Below are 17,243 nucleotides of genomic sequence, written 5' to 3' on the forward strand. Positions count from 1 at the left end.
GGATGCTGCAGTGGTCATAAGTATGAATCAGTTGCCAAGCATCCAAATTTTGATCATGTGACTGCAGGGAGGCTGCAGTGGTCATAAGTGAAAAACAGTTATGTCACTTTTTCAGAGCCTTTGTAAATTTGAACGATTTCCAGATGACCCGTTGTTAGAATAGAATAGAATTTTTTTTATTGGCCAAGTGTGATTGGACACACAAGGAATTTGTCTTGGTGCATATGCTCTCAGTGTACATAAAAGAAAAGATACGTTCATCAAGGTACAACATTTACAACACAATTGAGGGTCAATATATCAATATAAATCATAAGGATTGCCAGCAACAAGTTATAATCATACAGTCATAAGTGGAAAGAGATTGGTGATGGGAACTATGAGAAGATTAATAGTAGTGCAGATTCAGTAAATAGTCTGACAATGTTGAGGGAATTATTTGTTTAGCAGAGTGATGGCCTTCGGGAAAAAACTGTTCTTGTGTCTAGTTGTTCTGGTGTGCAGTGCTCTATAGCGTCGTTTTGAGGGTAGGAGTTGAAACAGTTTATGTCCAGGATGCGAGGGATCTGCAAATATTTTCACGGCCCTCTTCTTGATTCGTGCAGTATACAGGTCCTCAATGGAAGGCAGGTTGGTAGCAATTATTTTTTCTGCAGTTCTAATTATCCTCTGAAGTCTGTGTTTTTCTTGTTGGGTTGCAGAACTGAACCAGACAGTTATAGAGGTGCAAATGACAGACTCAATAATTCCTCTGTAGAATTGGATCAGCAGCTCCTTGGGCAGTTTGAGCTTATTGAGTTGGCGCAGGAAAAACATACTTTGTTGTGCATTTTTGATGATGTTTTTGATGTTAGCTGTCCATTTTAGATCTTGCGATATGGTAGAACCTAGAAATTTGTAGATCTCTACTGTTGATACTGTGTTGTCTAGTATTGTGAGAGGTGGAAGTATGGAAGGGTTTTTCCTAAAGTCTACCACCATTTCTATGGTTTTGAGTATGTTCAGTTCCAGATTGTTCCAGTCTCACCACAAGGCTAGTTGTTCAACCTCCCTTCTGTAGGCTGATTAACCATTGTCTCGAATGAGACTGATCATTGTTGTGTCATCTGCGAACTTCAGTAGCTTAACAGATGGATCATTGGAGATGCAGTCATTGGTATACAGAGAGAAGTGAAGAGAGCACACAGCCTTGGAGGGCCCCTGTGCTAATTGTACAGGTATTTGATGTGATCTTGCTTAGCTTCACCTGCTGCTTCCTGTTTGTTAGGAAGCTTGTGATCCACTTACAAGTCTGTTCCGGTACCTGTAGCTGGTTTAGCTTAGTTAGAAGAATGTCTGGAATGATGGTATTGAATGCTGAACTAAAGTCTACAAAAAGGAGACTTTAGGTTGTTAGGTTGAAGATTACCTGTCGTGCTTTTTTGTTTTGTTCACTCGGCAAATCTTGGCATCTTTGGCAATAACTCTTCATGCAAGGTGCATGTCACACATGATAACACAAAATTCTTTTTACCAAAACTTGCAAATACCCCTGACATCTCAAGAAATTTCTGGACAAATCTCTGCCTTATATTGCTTTTGTCTTAACATTAATATATAATGCATTATTTAATTTACACAACAAGCTGTATAGTTTTCTATGTTTATTAAATATGATTCATTCATTCACTGATAATTTTTCTTTTAGATGTTTATCAGTTTAACGTATATTTTTTCTCTTGGTTTCTATTGGTTTAGACTTTCTTTCTGTTATAATTTCTCTGATTTTTCCCAGAAAGAAATCCTTTTTTAATCTCTCTTTTAAATACAGATGTCACATTCTGCCCAGGAACTGTTAAAGTGGTTCAAATTCAGAGAAGGGTTTTTTATCCCTACCCTGAGGTGAGGCTTATTGACCTCTATCATTCCCAACTGTATGTTTTTTTGATTCTAAAATGAATAGAACGAATGAGCTGGAAGGGACCTCAGAGGTCTTCTAGTCCTGCTCAAGCAGGAAATCCCATACTATTTCAGATAAGTGACTGTCTAGACTCTTCTAGACAGGATCCAGTTAAATTCTTTGTGTTCTGCCCACTTCCATGGAGGCTGAAGTAACTGGGTGCCAAATATTGACTTTCTTTAATCCGTGTTTTAAATCTTTCCCTGAAGAAATGGGATCCCATTTGAAAACAGCCTCTTTGAATCTGTCTCAGCAATCGGATCAGTCCTCAGACGGTCCCCGCAGCATCTCCCTCCATCAGATGGAGATGCGGTTTCATGCACCGTCTACCTTGAGCTCCTCCAGGCTCCAGCATTGCTCTCACCTTTTCTGGAGTTATGAACTCACACCTGCCTTTCCCATCATGTTGCTCTTGTTTCTCTTCTGCTTGAAGCCTTCCATCATTTGCATTCTCGAGCCACCTCTGGGCTTCCCTGTGTGGTCTTCCTTCCTCCATGCCTGGCACTTTCTCCTCTGGCTACTGTGGACCTTTTTCAGGATACCTTCTGGCCAGGAGATCCTTCTGGAGCTACCCATCTCATGCCCTGAGGCTCCTTCTGACCTTCAGCCCTCTTGCTCACAGTCTGGCCTTTTATTCACTTTTCCTCCTTTTCAAAATGTTTACCATGACCATTGCTGCCCAGAGCCCTTCCTTAAAGGAGATGGGCAGTCTAGAAACATGATAAATAAATACATACATACATGCATGCATACATACATACTTTATTTTTCAGCTGTTAAAAATTTCCCTACTTAATTTTTACATCAGGAGTATACCATATATTTTACCCCTGAATAAGCAATCTTCCTTGAAGCATTCTGATTGTACCATGATGGTCCAAATTTTTAATAAATAAAACAAGAATAATAGATATTTATAAATAACTCTACTTTTTCTATTACTTTCTATGGTATCTTTAGAGAATTGTCTGTTTTTCTTTACTTGCGTCCCACTGAATCAGCAGCTTAACGTTGACCTGCAAGGTTTCTTACAGCCCTCAACAAGTTGACTGTTTCCTCCCAAGAATCAGCTGGGAGGCTCCTGGGTCAGGGGGCAGCCACCATGTAAGCCCACCAGGTGCTGATGGCAAGGAAAGACACACCGAAGAGAAACGCCAGGAAGGGAAGGAGAGAAGAAGGGGGAGAAGAAGCCTTGTTCTCAGGGCTCTGCTCACACATACAGGCTGCTGATGCCCAACAGTTGTATCCCCTGAAGTGCACGGGTGGCCTGGGTGCTTGGGACAGAACATCCCGTCTGGAATTTGAAGCATTTCATCATTTGTGCATAACACGAGTAGCACACATTACACTAGTAGCGTCTAACAAGAATGTCAAGATACTGCAGTACAATTCACTCTGTACTAAGAGGTGCAACACTTGTTGAGGAAATGAGAGGGCTTGAAAACCTGGTTGTGCCAACAGGCCTGGGAACCCAGAGTGGGATGGAGCCCATCCAGTGGCTTCTTTGACTTGTGGTTGTTGTGGGGGGAGGGGGGTTATCACTTTTTATTGCTTTTTTAATGAGATTTTTATCTTTGTAAGCTGCCCAAAGTCACTGAGAGTAAGTTAGGCAGCCATATACATTTTCATTAATTAATTAATTAATTCATCCATTCATAAATGCCAATGCAAAACAATGCCTTTTTTGCTGGGCTGTGAGAAACACCCTTAACGGTGTTTCAAACCTGATTTAACTTTTTGAACGGTGTTCCCGCTAAGGAAGGCTCCTTTGTGGAGTCTCTGGTGCTCCCTGAGCGTGGACATTTTCTTGCAGACATTTCATTACCTGATTAGGTAACATCTTCAGTATTAGAAGGGAATGAGGTTTGTTTTCTGTTTAGCTTGCCCTGCCAGTGTTGGTGTGGGTGTGGGTGTGGCTTTCTCCGTGGTAATTCCTTGATTAGGCTGTTGTTTATTGTTCAATTGTTTCTCTGGTGTTCACCCCTGCTTATCTGGGTGTTGGCTGCTAGAGAGGATATGTTCTGGTCTTTTTATTTCCTTTTTCAGGTTGTTATTGCCTCTTGAATGGTGTGTAAATATTGTTTATATCTGGGTGCCTCTTAATGGCTGATTTGTCTGACTGTGAAGCTTCCAGGAATTCCCTAGCATTTTGGATTTAGCTTGGTCTAGAATGCTCACAGTTTCCTTATCAAAACTAGAGTTTAATCTGTCTATGAAATTCAGTTTTCTGACTTCTACATAATGTTCATGGATGTGCTCTGCTACTCTTCTGCTAATAGTGGCTTTTACAGTCCTTATTGCATGTTGTAGATGACTACTGTTTCTTCTTCATGGGCTATTGTGTCATTTGGTTTACTTAAGATGTTTTGAAGGACTTCAATAGGCTTCTGTGCTAGAGTGACACTGTGTGATGTCGTGCTGGGTTGGCTAAGATATTTTTGATGTATGGCAGTGTTATCCTTTTCATAGCTTGTGTTGGTTGGGCTGTAGCAGGTTGAGTAGTCCGACCTCTTGGCCACACAGTCTGTGGTCTAGCACAGGACATCATTGTGGAAAAAAGGACTGAGCCTCACCTAGAGCAACCCTGGAGAAACATCCTTCCTTTCCTTAGTATGTTTGAGCTCTACAAAGTACACATTTCAACCTCCAACACAGGCATGGGGTGATGGAAGAAAGCACACAGTACTCGCTTCTAAGTGGCACCCTCTGCTGTTAGGAGTCTCTGAATAAACTGGATCAGGCCCAAAGGCAAAGTCTGCTTGGTTTGGTACATAAAATTGGGGTCCTTTTGATAGCAGGAGAAACTGATTTAGTCCTCGGTCTCCTGCAGACTGAAGGATGGCAATTAAGTCCAAATTCCTTGAAACCCTTGTCTGTTTAAGAGGAGTGGCAAAAGACCACCCTGGGCTGGATTTGAAGAATCACAAACCTGTGGAGTCAGAATTGTGAAAGGGAGCCCATGAACTTTTAGTCCAAGCCTCTGTCTTGGGCAGGAAAGCCATCCAGGAGAGGGGTTGCCCAGCATCTTAAAATCTTATAGGGATGGAAAACCCATACAGTAGTGGCCAAAATTGGGGAAATCTTTTGGGGAAAGTATATTTTTGAGGTTTGATGGCTAATAACACCACTTTTTGGGGGGGGGGAGTTTCAAGATAATCCTATTCCACTGCTGGAATGGCCTGGGAATAGCCCAGAGCTTCAACCAATTGAAAATCTATGGAGCCGACTAAAGAACCTTGCTAGTCAGAAGTGACCCAGCAATCTGGGCAAAAAATCAAGAATAAAATTAAAAATAATGCAGGATACAAGGGAAAGGGGGGGTCTTAAAATGCCTAACTTGAAATTGTATTATGAAGCAGTTGTTTTATCATTAATTACTGATTGGATTAATTTAACTGAGGAAAGAGTTTTGAATATAGAAGGGTATGGTTTGTTATATGGGTGGCACGCCTATATATTATATGATAAGAAAGTAGATAAAATATTTAAAAATAATATAATTAGAAATGCATTATTGAGGGTTTGGAGGAAATATCAATATAAATTAGATGGAAAGATTCCAATATGGGCAATCCCGAGACACATGATAGAAAATATAAATATATATCAAAAGATGGAGGTAGTTACCTATAAAGAACTTCTTTGTATGGAAAAGGGGAATTACAATTAAAATCTAGAGAAAAGATGGGGAAGAGAGGAAAAATTATACATGGTTCCAATATGGACAATTACAAGCTAGATGGAAATTAGATCAAAAAATAGGTGTTAAGCAAACTGAGGATAATTTGTTAAAACAAATGAGAGATTAAGGCCAACAGCATATTAAGAGGTTGTATAATGTATTAGTAGAAATAGACTCAGAGTCCGAACTAGTTAAGGATTGTATGATTAAGTGGGCACAAAATTTTCAGCAACCAATAATGTTGGAAACTTGGGAAAGAATTTGGGTGAGGAATGTTAAATTTACACAAGCGCAAAATATGAGAGAAAATTTTATAAGATGTTTTATAGATGGCATTTAGACCCCAAAAGTTGTCATGTATGTATCCTAATGTACAGGCTAAATGTTGGAGATGCGATTGTGAAGATGCCACTTATTACCATATATGGTGGACTTGTAAAAAAGTTAAAGCATTTTGGATTAAAGTATGGTGGATCATGCAGAATATTTTGAAAAGAAGATTAAGTTTACTCCGCAGTTCTTTCTACTAGGAATAATTATGGACTGTACAGCTATAGAGACTAAATTGATTTTGAACTTAATAACAGCTGCAAGACTTTTATTGCTTTTTAATGAGATTTTTATCTTGTAAGCTGCCCAAAGTCACTGAGAGTAAGTTAGGCAGCCATATACATTTTCATTAATTAATTAATTAATTCATCCATTCATAAATGCCAATGCAAAACAATGCCTTTTTTGCTGGGCTGTGAGAAACACCCTTAACGGTGTTTCAAACCTGATTTAACTTTTTGAACGGTGTTCCCGCTAAGGAAGGCTCCTTTGTGGAGTATCTGGTGCTCCCTGAGCGTGGACATTTTCTTGCAGACATTTCATTACCTGATTAGGTAACATCTTCAGTATTAGAAGGGAATGAGGTTTGTTTTCTGTTTAGCTTGCCCTGCCAGTGTTGGTGTGGGTGTGGGTGTGGCTTTCTCCGTGGTAATTCCTTGTTTAGGCTGTTGTTTATTGTTCAATTGTTTCTCTGGTGTTCACCCCTGCTTATCTGGGTGTTGGCTGCTAGAGAGGATATGTTCTGGTCTTTTTATTTCCTTTTTCAGGTTGTTATTGCCTCTTGAATGGTGTGTAAATATTGTTTATATCTGGGTGCCTCTTAATGGCTGATTTGTCTGACTGTGAAGCTTCTAGGAATTCCCTAGCATTTTGGATTTAGCTTGGTCTAGAATGCTCACAGTTTCCTTATCAAAACTAGAGTTTAATCTGTCTATGAAATTCAGTTTTCTGACTTCTACATAATGTTCATGGATGTGCTCTGCTACTCTTCTGCTAATAGTGGCTTTTACAGTCCTTATTGCATGTTGTAGATGACTACTGTTTCTTCTTCATGGGCTATTGTGTCATTTGGTTTACTTCAGATGTTTTGAAGGACTTCAATAGGCTTCCGTGCTAGAGTGACACTGTGTGATGTCGTGCTGGGTTGGCTGAGATATTTTTGATGTATGGCAGTGTTATCCTTTTCATAGCTTGTGTTGGTTGGGCTGTAGCAGGTTGAGTAGTCCAACCTCTTGGCCACACAGTCTGTGGTCTAGCACAGGACATCATTGTGGAAAAAAGGACTGAGCCTCACCTAGAGCAACCCTGGAGAAACATCCTTCCTTTCCTTAGTATGTTTGAGCTCTACAAAGTACACATTTCAACCTCCAACACAGGCATGGGGTGATGGAAGAAAGCACACAGTACTCGCTTCTAAGTGGCACCCTCTGCTGTTAGGAGTCTCTGAATAAACTGGATCAGGCCCAAAGGCAAAGTCTGCTTGGTTTGGTACATAAAATTGGGGTCCTTTTGATAGCAAGAGAAACTGATTTAGTCCTCGGTCTCCTGCAGACTGAAGGATGGCAATTAAGTCCAAATTCCTTGAAACCCTTGTCTGTTTAAGAGGAGTGGCAAAAGACCACCCTGGGCTGGATTTGCAGAATCACAGACCTGTGGAGTCAGAATTGTGAAAGGGAGCCCATGAACTTTTAGTCCAAGCCTCTGTCTTGGGCAGGAAAGCCATCCAGGAGAGGGGTTGCCCAGCATCTTAAAATCTTATAGGGATGGAAAACCCATACAGTAGTGGCCAAAATTGGGGAAATCTTTTGGGGAAAGTATATTTTTGAGGTTTGATGGCTAATAACACCACTTTTTTTTTGGGGGGGGGAGTTTCAAGATAATCCTATTCCACTGCTGGAATGGCCTGGGAATAGCTCAGAGCTTCAACCAATTGAAAATCTATGGAGCCGACTAAAGAACCTTGCTAGTCAGAAGTGACCCAGCAATAAACCCCAGTTAATAGAAGCCATAATTCAATCTTGGTTTCACATTATGTCAGCTGCGGAACTAAAAGACTTGGATCACTCCGTGGGAAGACATTGTAAGGCCGTAATTTATGCTAAAGGTTACCCAACTAAGTATTAACTGATGTGATCATTTTTGTGTATCTTGTTTTTTGTATGGTGATAATTTTTGTATATCTCATTTTTTTACGTGTTTTACTTTTCTTCTTTATCTTGTAACTGCTATTCTAATAGCAAATCCTTCATAAAAGTTATTACATTACATTCTTGATTAAAGTATCTTTCCATTGATATATTATTTTATGGTACTACTCCAAAAAAAGTGGTGTTATTAGCTAGCTCCTAATAATATTAGCTCCTCAGGGTGCTATCAGCCAAGCAATGCCAGCTGGCAACCCCCAGGGGAAGGGCCTTTTCTGTGGGGGCTCCTACCCTCTGGAACGAACTCCCCACGGGGCTCCGTCAACTTCCCGACCTTCGGACCTTTCGCCGTGAGCTGAAGACATATTTGTTTCGTCAAGCAGGACTGGCATAGGATTTTAGAATTCTAATTCTTTTTGTTGGGGTTTTAATTCAATTGGTTTTATTGTTTTATATGTATTTTATATAAGGCCGTATTTGATAGGTTTTTTAATTATTGTTTTATTATATTTATTATTATGGTTTTATATGGCTGTCAACCGCCCTGAGTCCTTCGGGAGAAGGGCGGTATAAAAATCTAATTAAATAAATAAAATAAAATAAATAAATAAATAGTTTTAGAAAATACACTTTTCCGAAAAGATTTCCACAATTTTGGCCACTACTGTAGGTAGACCATTCCATTGTCATTCAGACCTCATCATCAAGAACTTTTATGGTTAGTTGAAAGTTAGGTCGCTGCAATTTATGCCCATTATTATGGCCTGGAAAGGGGCTCTTGGCCAGCTTCCCCTTGTGCACCTGGCTACGGAGATCATGTCTCACCAGGTCCCAAGTGCCTTCTTCAGATGGAAAATCCCCCTCTTTTCTGTCCGTCCCAGCCACCCCTCCTGGCAGCTTCCTGGGGCTCCACTCAGTTGGGCTTCTTGCCAAACTCCCTGCCCCCCCACTTCACCTGGAGGTCATCTTGGACCTCTCGGCCAAGTCTCCCAACCTGTCCTGCCGTCCCTTCGTCCCCCGGGCTTGGCCTGAGCGCCACTTTGGTGTCCCTGCGCCAACTCCAGGCTCGGGCCAAGCTTGCCACAGAACTCTAATCCTCTCCCGGCGCCCCAAAGCCTCGTCGGGCACAGCTCGGGCGCTACGGGCAGCGCAGGACGGGGGGTGGGGGGGGGGAAGCGGTTGCCGCGCCACCCGCCGCCGACAGGGGCCGCCTCAGGACCGCCGGTGCCCGGGAGGCCGCCTGGCCGGCGGGGGAGTCACCCTGCAGGGCGGGGGCGCCGCCCCAGTCGAGAGAGGCGGGGCGCGGCGGCGGCGGCGGCGGGCACAGCGCGGAGAGCTCCGGCGATTCTGGCACGGCGTCTGGCAGGTGAGACGCGGGGCCGTCGTGCTGGGGGAGGGAGGCTCCCCCCGGCCGTTCGCCTTGGGCTCCTTCCTCGACGGCCCGCCGGAGGTCCGGCGCTGCCCCGTCTGAGCGCGGGCTCTGCCGCGGGACAGGGAACGGCCGCTGCCGCCCGCCTGCCCGGCCGCCCTCTCCTGCCCGGGGCAGCGTCGCGGGCTGAGCTGGGGCTTCGGCGACTCCTCCGTTACCGCCGCCGCTTCTCCTGCCTGCGCTGCCAAGCCGAGCTGCCCCGTCGGAAGAAGCCGGCAGCTGGCACCGTCGGGGCGCGTTCGGCTGTGCCGTCCTGGGCGGCGGGAGAGCAGCCTTCTTCGGGGCCAGAGCGCGGTCGCTCGCCGGAGGAGACGTCCCGACCAGCGTGGCTCTGGCTCGGCGCCCCTCTCGTTTAGTTGGCCGACCCTGGAGGGAAGGCTGGGAGAGCTGCGCGATGGAGGAACCGTCCAAAGCCCTCCCGGCCCTTCCTCCTCCCCCTTCCTTTCACCCCAAAGCCTGAGCTGTGTCTTTGGGGCCAGGTGGGGCTGAGCTCCAAGCAGCCGCAGGAAAGGTTTCCCTGCCCCTGGACCCCTCCCGCTCCTGAAGCTGCTTGGGAAGCCCAGCAGAGGCCCTGGGAAGGATTGGAGCCGGCCCCACAGACAGATCTTGGCTGAAATCATCAGAGGGAAGAGTCTCCTCCAGATAGTTTTCTCTTCCTTCGTGCCCCAGGACAGGACCACCAGGCAACATGGCTCCCGCGGAGAAGATCAAGGCCAAGATCAAGAAGACATTGCCCGTGACCGGCCCCCAGGCCCCCACTCTGAAGGAACTGATGCACTGGTACTGCATGAACACCAACACCCACGGCTGCCGGCGCATCGTGGTCTCCCGGGGACGTCTACGCCGCGTCCTCTGGATCATCCTGACCTTGACGGCAGTGGGGCTGATCCTGTGGTACTGTGCCCAGTTGATCATCAACTACTACACAGCCTCTGTCTCCGTCACAGTGCAGTTCCAGAAGCTGCCCTTCCCAGCCGTGACCATCTGCAACATCAACCCTTACAAGTAGGTGCTGCCGGTTGGCAGGAATCTGCAGCAGGGGACAGAGAAGACAACAGGGGGGAGGGGAGGGCTCCTGCCCGCCACCAAAACTTTCCTCGGCTCCTTCTTTTACGCAGATACAGTGCCATAAAAGAGCACCTCGCAGAACTGGACAAGGAGACCATGTCAGTCCTGGAGTCCTTGTATAACTTCTCGGGAGCAGGAAGCAAGCCACGGGAACGCCGTGATGCAGGCAGGCAACACCCTGAGAAGAGCAAGTTTCTCAGGAAGTTTCCCCTGATGAAACTGGACAGCCTCCATGCCAAGCCCACCGTCAATGTCTCTGCTGGATACAAGCGGCGGATGAATGCCAGAATCATCTCAGGCAGCTCCAGCATAGTCAACGTTAGAAGCCCACGTGATGTTGTGGGCTTCCAGCTGGTGAGTGCTTCTTCCAGGAAAGCTGGGGTCTTCCTAGGGGCGCCTTTCTGGGATTGGAATTATTGGCATGGCTTGTGGCAAGGGGGAGGCCCACCTTTTGGTTCTAGCATGAGCTATGCTCCCACGGAGGGCCAAGAGGGAGAGGGAGGGGGGCCTCCCATCGGCAAAGTGGTGATGCCCACAGCTCAGCTTTGAAAAGTTTTCCAAAATGGGGCAATTTGGCCTGTATTCCCGCCCCAGCCTCTTGCTTTTCTTGCAGTGTGACACCAGCAACAAGAGCGACTGCACTGTGTATACCTTCAGCTCAGGCGTCAATGCCATCCAGGAGTGGTACAAGCTGCACTACATGAACATCATGGCTCAGATTGATGCGGAGGAGAAGGAGAGGATGAGCTACTCGGCAGAGGAGCTGATGCTGAGCTGCTTGTTTGATGGGGACTCCTGTGATGCCAGGTCAGCTCTGGGGAAAGGGAAGACAAGAGCGGGCACCTGGGCAGCTCCTGGTTCACCCAAGAGAGAGCGGGGAGGGCATGCCAGTCTCTGGCCAACTCAGGGAAGGGCCAACTCATACGAGGGCTACATTGGCACTGCCAGCTTAGCCTGAAGGCACCAGATTCACTCCACCAACTAAGTGGTAGAGAAACTCCGGCCAGACTTGGCCTGTGTTTGTAACTGACCCAGTTAAGCTCTCTGCCTTTCAGCCTCAGCTCTCCATTTGGAAAACGAGGAAGAAGAAGAGCAACCCTGTCACAAGGTCGAATTCCTGTTCTTGTCCGTCCAGGCAGTAGAAACCTGACGTTCCTCACCCCTGTTTTTAGGTTTGGGGAAGCGTAACGCTCTTAATAAAATGTTTCCTATATGGCCTCTCTCAGGAACTTCACTTCCTTCCACCATCCTCTCCACGGAAATTGCTACACCTTCAACAGTGGGCAAGAGGGGAAGATCCTGACCACGTCCACAGGAGGCAGCGAGAATGGTGAGAGCCGCAGGGGCTGCCGAGAAGTTGGTGCTGGGGCAAAGGAGAAGAGAGCAAGCTGGGCTCTTTGCCCACTAGTGGCGTCTTTTCTGACTTGCTTATCTGTGGTTTCATTTCGATGTGGCTCATGTCCTGCTTGCTTCTGTCCTTCTTGTGGACCCTCCATGTTTCAGGGCATGTGGGGCTCTGTGAACTCCAAGGCTCTGCCCACCATTTCTTTTCACCTGGCCTTTTCGGGAGCAGTCGAGGTTCTGCTTTTGCAGTGTGGCCTCCCCTACCCTGTAAAGCCAGCCTCTCTGTCCAGGACAGGACTCTTCCCAGACTCCTGGCAAAGAAGACACCCCAAGCAGAAGCCCCCAGCCCCCAAGGGGCAACGGAGGGCTGAATTTGCTCAGAATAAGCAGAAAAGAACTTCTCTAGAAGAACGGAGGAGCAGGAAGTTAGGTAGCCCCTCTGGCAACAGGACCACGTGGGTCCCTCTTGGAGCCATCACTGGAAACACAGTCATTGACTGTCAAGCCTGAACTGCTCCTTTCCTTGCCTCTCGTGTAGGAATTCCTCAACATGTGGCAGAATATTTTTTCTGACCAGGAGATGCACATTGTGGCCTTGTTTTGTTTTGAGATAAAGTCGGTATCCATTTCTCTGGAAAGGGTTTCTTGCCAACCACCAACCCCACCCCTTGTAGAGGTTATATGCAGCATGAGTGTCACAGTTAGGGCACCAGGCTAGAAACCAGGAGAAGGTGAGTTTTTCCCCTGCCTTTCTGCAGCTGGATCATTTTGGGCCAGTGACTTTCTCTCAGCCCCAGGTAGGAGGAAATCGTTTCCGAAAAACCTGGCCAAGAAAACTGCAGGGACTTGTCCAGGCAGCCCCTGAGAATCAGAGAGGATTGAACAGAAGAGAGGGGAAAACTCGCAGCACACATTTACACAGAAGACTGATATTACTGCTGACGTAGAAGCATGTTCCCAACCTTCTTCCCTCCCCGCTTTGCTCCTGCTCATTCTCCCTGCAGGGCCTCAGGTTACTCCTACTTCTCTGCCCAGGGCTGCAGGTGATCCTGTATATAGAAGAAGCCGACTACAACCCCTTCCTGGTGACCTCCACGGGCGCCAAGATTGTGATCCATGATCAGAACGAATACCCCTTCATTGAGGACATTGGCACTGAGATAGAGACGGCCACGGCCACCTCCATCGGGATGCACTTTGTGAGTGACACCGACTCGGGGTCTCCGGCCCAGGAAGCAGGACAGACTCCCGCAGTTGGGAGGCTCTTTGGGAAATGGGGCTTTCGCACATTCTTTGCCCTTTGCTCGGCTCCAAGCTGCATCTCCTGAGCAGGTCAGAAAGAGGCCCCCTTGCAGCAGAGGAACACTTGGCGGAAGGGTGTTCCCTTGGTGGTCCCAAGCCCCCTCCCCTGGGTTCCCCCAAGCGTCTCCCCAACAGAGCTCTTCTTTGTCCTGCTCCAGACCACGTCCCACCGTCTCAGCCGGCCATACAGCAACTGCACGGAAGACGGAGGTGATGTTCCCGTGCAGAACCTCTACAACAAAAGCTACTCATTGCAGGTGAGTCCATCTTGACCACCTCTGGCCGTGGCCTTCCCTGCAGCTGCCCCTGAAGTGACACCCGTTAGAGCTAGCCCCATTCAGCAAGCGCCCTGGCCATCCCTTCCCAGTTATTCAGCAAATCGAGGCTGCCTTCTTTGGGCATCAGAACAGCCCAGGGGCAACTGTGACCTGCTTCAGTGGCTGCAAGGCCCACTGACGCTCCAAGCAGCAAAGCAGGCTGTGCCTTGAGCCCCTGTGGACCCTCCCTCCCTCCCTCCCTCACACCCACAGCTGCTAGGGATTAGGAGGAAGAAGGCCATGGTGGGCATCTCACCAGATTTCATCAGTGCTCGATTTCTCCCCTCCCCCCTCCCCCCCTCCCCCATACAGATCTGCCTGCATTCCTGCTTCCAGAATTCGATGGTGAAAACCTGTGGATGTGCTCAGTACGCTCAGCCCCTGCCTGCTGGAGCCGAATTCTGCAACTATAAAAAATACCCCAATTGGAGTAAGTCTCCCCAGGAGGTTAGAGGTGGACTGTGGGCATCTGCCTTTAGAGCAGAGTTCTCAACCTCGGCCACTTTAAGGCGCATGGACTTCAACTTCCAGAATTCCCCAGCTGAAGCCCACCTCTCTTAAAGTGGCTGAGGTGGTGAAAGTTTTAGGGTCTCCTGAGGTCCCTTGAAAGTGGCAGCCGAGCTCTTCCGGTTTCCTGGGGCTGCCTCTGGGTTGCCCACCAAGCTTTGAAAAGAAGGCTCTGAGATAGCCCTGCCCTGTCGGAGGTGGTCTTCCTGCCCTTCCTCAGGCTCCCCCCAAGATGCTTTCTCCACCGGGGCCCAGTGAAGCTTTGGTCCCCTCCCTCTCTCTCCCCTCCATCACGCTTCTTCCTGTTCCCTTGCAGTGTACTGCTACTATAAGCTGCACGAACAGTTTGTGAAAGAGCAGCTGGGCTGCCAGCAAATCTGCAGAGAAGCTTGCAAGTAAGCCCTTGCTGGAAGCCCCCCATTCAGGCCCAGTGGAGCCCCCAGGGTTATGTCCGCACAGGGCTTGTTCCAGCACTAGAAATTCCCCATCGTGTCAGGTTGGGAATAATTAAGAGTCACTTCTAGCTCTGCTGGAGCACTTTAAACACCTGAGCTTTTAAGCACTGAACCAGGTGGACACACTCAGCAGAGAGTGTAAAAACTGGGGAGGGGGCTGGAAGGCATTGCCCTGCATCTGGAGCCCCCTTGCTCCCAGCTCCTCAGCCTCTGCCTCTCTTCACAGATTGAAAGAGTGGACTCTCACCACCAGCCTGGCCCAGTGGCCGTCCAGTGTGTCGGAGGCAAGTTCCTGCTTGGCTGAGGGATGCCCACCGAGCGCCACCCTTCCACACTCACCAGCAGCTCAAGAGGCATTTGGTGCCCCCAACCCAGTTGGCTTCTAACCGGGCCAAGTGGGTGCAGGAAAGAGGAGGTTGTGCCAGAAGCACAGAGGGCACCATCTTGCCTGCCTTCTTCTTCAGAGGGGAAGCAACCAGTGGAAATCGGGTTAGGGCCTGCCAGGATAGACAGCTCCCTTGCCCACCCCGGGCTGGGAGTGACCATTCTGAGGAGGCCAACCCAGGAGGGGCACATGCACTGCCTCTGGCTGGGAGGGTTGAGAGGAGCCAAGTCTGGGAGTGGGAGAACCAGGCAAACACATTCCACTAACCTTCCTTCTCCTTCTTCCTCCCCCTTGGAAGGAGTGGATCCTTCGAGTTCTCTCTTGGGACAAAGGCCTAAATGGCCGCAAGATGTTAAACAAGTAAGTTTCCTGCTGCCTCTTTAACTGTCAGAACCCGTTGGTCCTCAGGCCATTCCTGCAGCTGGGCTTCCCGCTGGCTGTCCTCTTACTGCTCCCCAGTCCTCACTTCTTCCCTCCCTCCTTCCCAGGACAGACCTGGCAAATCTAGTGGTATTCTACAAAGATCTGAATGAGAGGTTCATCACCGAAAACCCAGCCAACAATGTAAGTTTTCCCTTTTGACTAAGTTCCAGGTTGCTCTGCTTTGTGGGACCTGATTCCCTCCATGTCCTGGATCCCTTGCTGGCTGGATGCCCAGAACCCACCCCTCCCAGCTGGCCTTTCTTGAGAGAGGCATCCAATCCATCTGCCCTGCCTGCCCTCCGAGCAACTGGCTTTCCCAGCTGTGGCAGCGGGACAGAGGGGCTTGGCACTACCTGGATCTGGCTCAGGAGTTAGGGGCAAGTCTGTCCGCTCTTCTCAGCCAGGATCTCGGCAGTCACCCTCTGGTGACCACGGGAATCACACTCGCATCCCTCCCCCAGATTGTCCTGCTCCTGTCCAACTTCGGGGGCCAGCTGGGGCTGTGGATGAGCTGCTCGGTGGTCTGTGTCATAGAGATTGTGGAGGTCTTCTTCCTGGACACGTTCTGCATTGTCCTGCGCCACCAGTGGCAGAAGGCCAAGCGGTGGTGGAGGGGCCACTCAAGTGCCCAGGACCAAGAAGAGGACAATGGGCTCCCCGCAACCAGCCCAGAGCAAGGCTATCACAACACAGCCTGCGCCCAGGATGACGATGACCCCCCCACCTTCAACACGGCCATGCGGCTGTCCCCACCCCAAACACCCCCACCCAACTACAACACTCTGCAGCACATCAGCCCCTTTTCGGAGCAGCTTGAAGACACCCTGGAGGTCAGGACCCAGTGAGGCCAGCGGTCTCCACAGAAAGCCCTGGGACTTGGGGTGCCACCGGAGGCCTGAAGCCGCATGGCAGCATCACAGCGACTTCCTGTGCAAGAGGCTCGATCGGGTGCATGCTCCCCCTTCATCTCTGCCCTTGTGGGGAGGCCTGCTGTTACCACGTGTGAGGATGGCAGACGGGCAAAGTGGCACCCATCCTGGGGCCTTGAACTCTGGACAGGAGCTGCCTTCTCTCTCAGTTGGGCAGCCCCACTGGTGGCCAGACTGATCCATCCTGGAGGCCAGGGAGTGGTCCAGGAGAGCTCCAGGCACCTCTGGGGGGCAGCCAAGGTGTAAGCATCTAAAGCTGGCTCATTGGCTGTGGGGGGGGGTGGCGGCAGGGGGAAGGCCAGTTCCTGAGGTGGGGAGCAGTTGCAGACCTTAAGGCCTCTGCTATATTTCGGCCAGTCCTGGAAACCTGCACAGGCCAGCTGCAGTCAGAAGGAGAATCTCCTGCCCCTCCCTGGAAGGCACCTCCTGCAGAAACCCCCAAGCCCTGAGGCTGTCGGGAAGATGTGGAGCGGAGAGCAAGCCAGAGGGACGTGAGGGGTCGGTTTCTGCGCAGCCGACATCCCTCGAGTACCTCAACAGCGGCCACTGCAGAGGAGGGCAGCTGAGGCCGAAGGCTAATAAAATTGTCTTTGACGGAGCAACGTGTGTGACTCTCTACAGGGAATTGGAGGGAGGCTGCGGGGGGGGGGATTTCACCACCCCCTCCTGATCCAGCAGGGTCCTCCCTTCTGCCAGAGCTGCTGTGGTGTTCAGCCTTCCCAAAGGGGGGGAGGTTCCAGGGAAATGTGCACCTCACCCCAAAGGGCTTCTTTTGCAGAGCAATGGGGGTGTGTGTGATGCTTTGGGTCACCTTTATGGCCATGGAGACAAGCAACAATATCCAGACTGGGAGGGAGGGGCAGGGCAAGTGGGGAGGCTGCCTCCTAGTCTCAGCAGTTCCCTGGTCAGCCGCTTTATTGGACCACATCATAGGCCCCTCATATGGACCAGCCATTACTGCCTCTACCCACCCACCCACCCTTTCATCG

At 49.1% G+C, this 17,243-nt stretch overlaps 1 protein-coding gene across 1 annotated transcript; it reads left to right on the plus strand.

Annotated features, from left to right (window-relative positions):
- Nucleotides 1-9,403: 9,403 nt before the first annotated feature.
- SCNN1G (sodium channel epithelial 1 subunit gamma) lies at nucleotides 9,404-16,847 on the plus strand. Its single transcript, XM_058157271.1, has 13 exons — nucleotides 9,404-9,461; nucleotides 10,194-10,529; nucleotides 10,643-10,946; nucleotides 11,206-11,399; nucleotides 11,819-11,922; nucleotides 12,972-13,135; nucleotides 13,397-13,495; nucleotides 13,868-13,985; nucleotides 14,379-14,457; nucleotides 14,744-14,801; nucleotides 15,201-15,262; nucleotides 15,391-15,466; nucleotides 15,787-16,847. Exons 2-13 carry the CDS (start codon nucleotides 10,213-10,215, stop codon nucleotides 16,168-16,170), a joined length of 1,959 nt encoding a protein of 652 aa, XP_058013254.1. The 5' UTR covers nucleotides 9,404-9,461; nucleotides 10,194-10,212; the 3' UTR covers nucleotides 16,171-16,847.
- Nucleotides 16,848-17,243: the final 396 nt, after the last annotated feature.

Source organism: Ahaetulla prasina, chromosome 14, assembly GCF_028640845.1.
Source record: "Ahaetulla prasina isolate Xishuangbanna chromosome 14, ASM2864084v1, whole genome shotgun sequence".
In the NCBI taxonomy this organism is placed as follows: domain Eukaryota; kingdom Metazoa; phylum Chordata; class Lepidosauria; order Squamata; family Colubridae; genus Ahaetulla; species Ahaetulla prasina.

Coding starts and splice junctions, on each gene's coding strand:
- SCNN1G (XM_058157271.1), top strand. CDS start 10,213: ATGGCTCCCGCGGAGAAGATCAAGGCCAAGATCAAGAAGACATTGCCC. Junction 15,263..15,390: donor GGCCGCAAGATGTTAAACAA/GTAAGTTTCCTG, acceptor CCTCCTTCCCAG/GACAGACCTGGCAAATCTAG. Junction 15,467..15,786: donor CCGAAAACCCAGCCAACAAT/GTAAGTTTTCCC, acceptor TCCCTCCCCCAG/ATTGTCCTGCTCCTGTCCAA.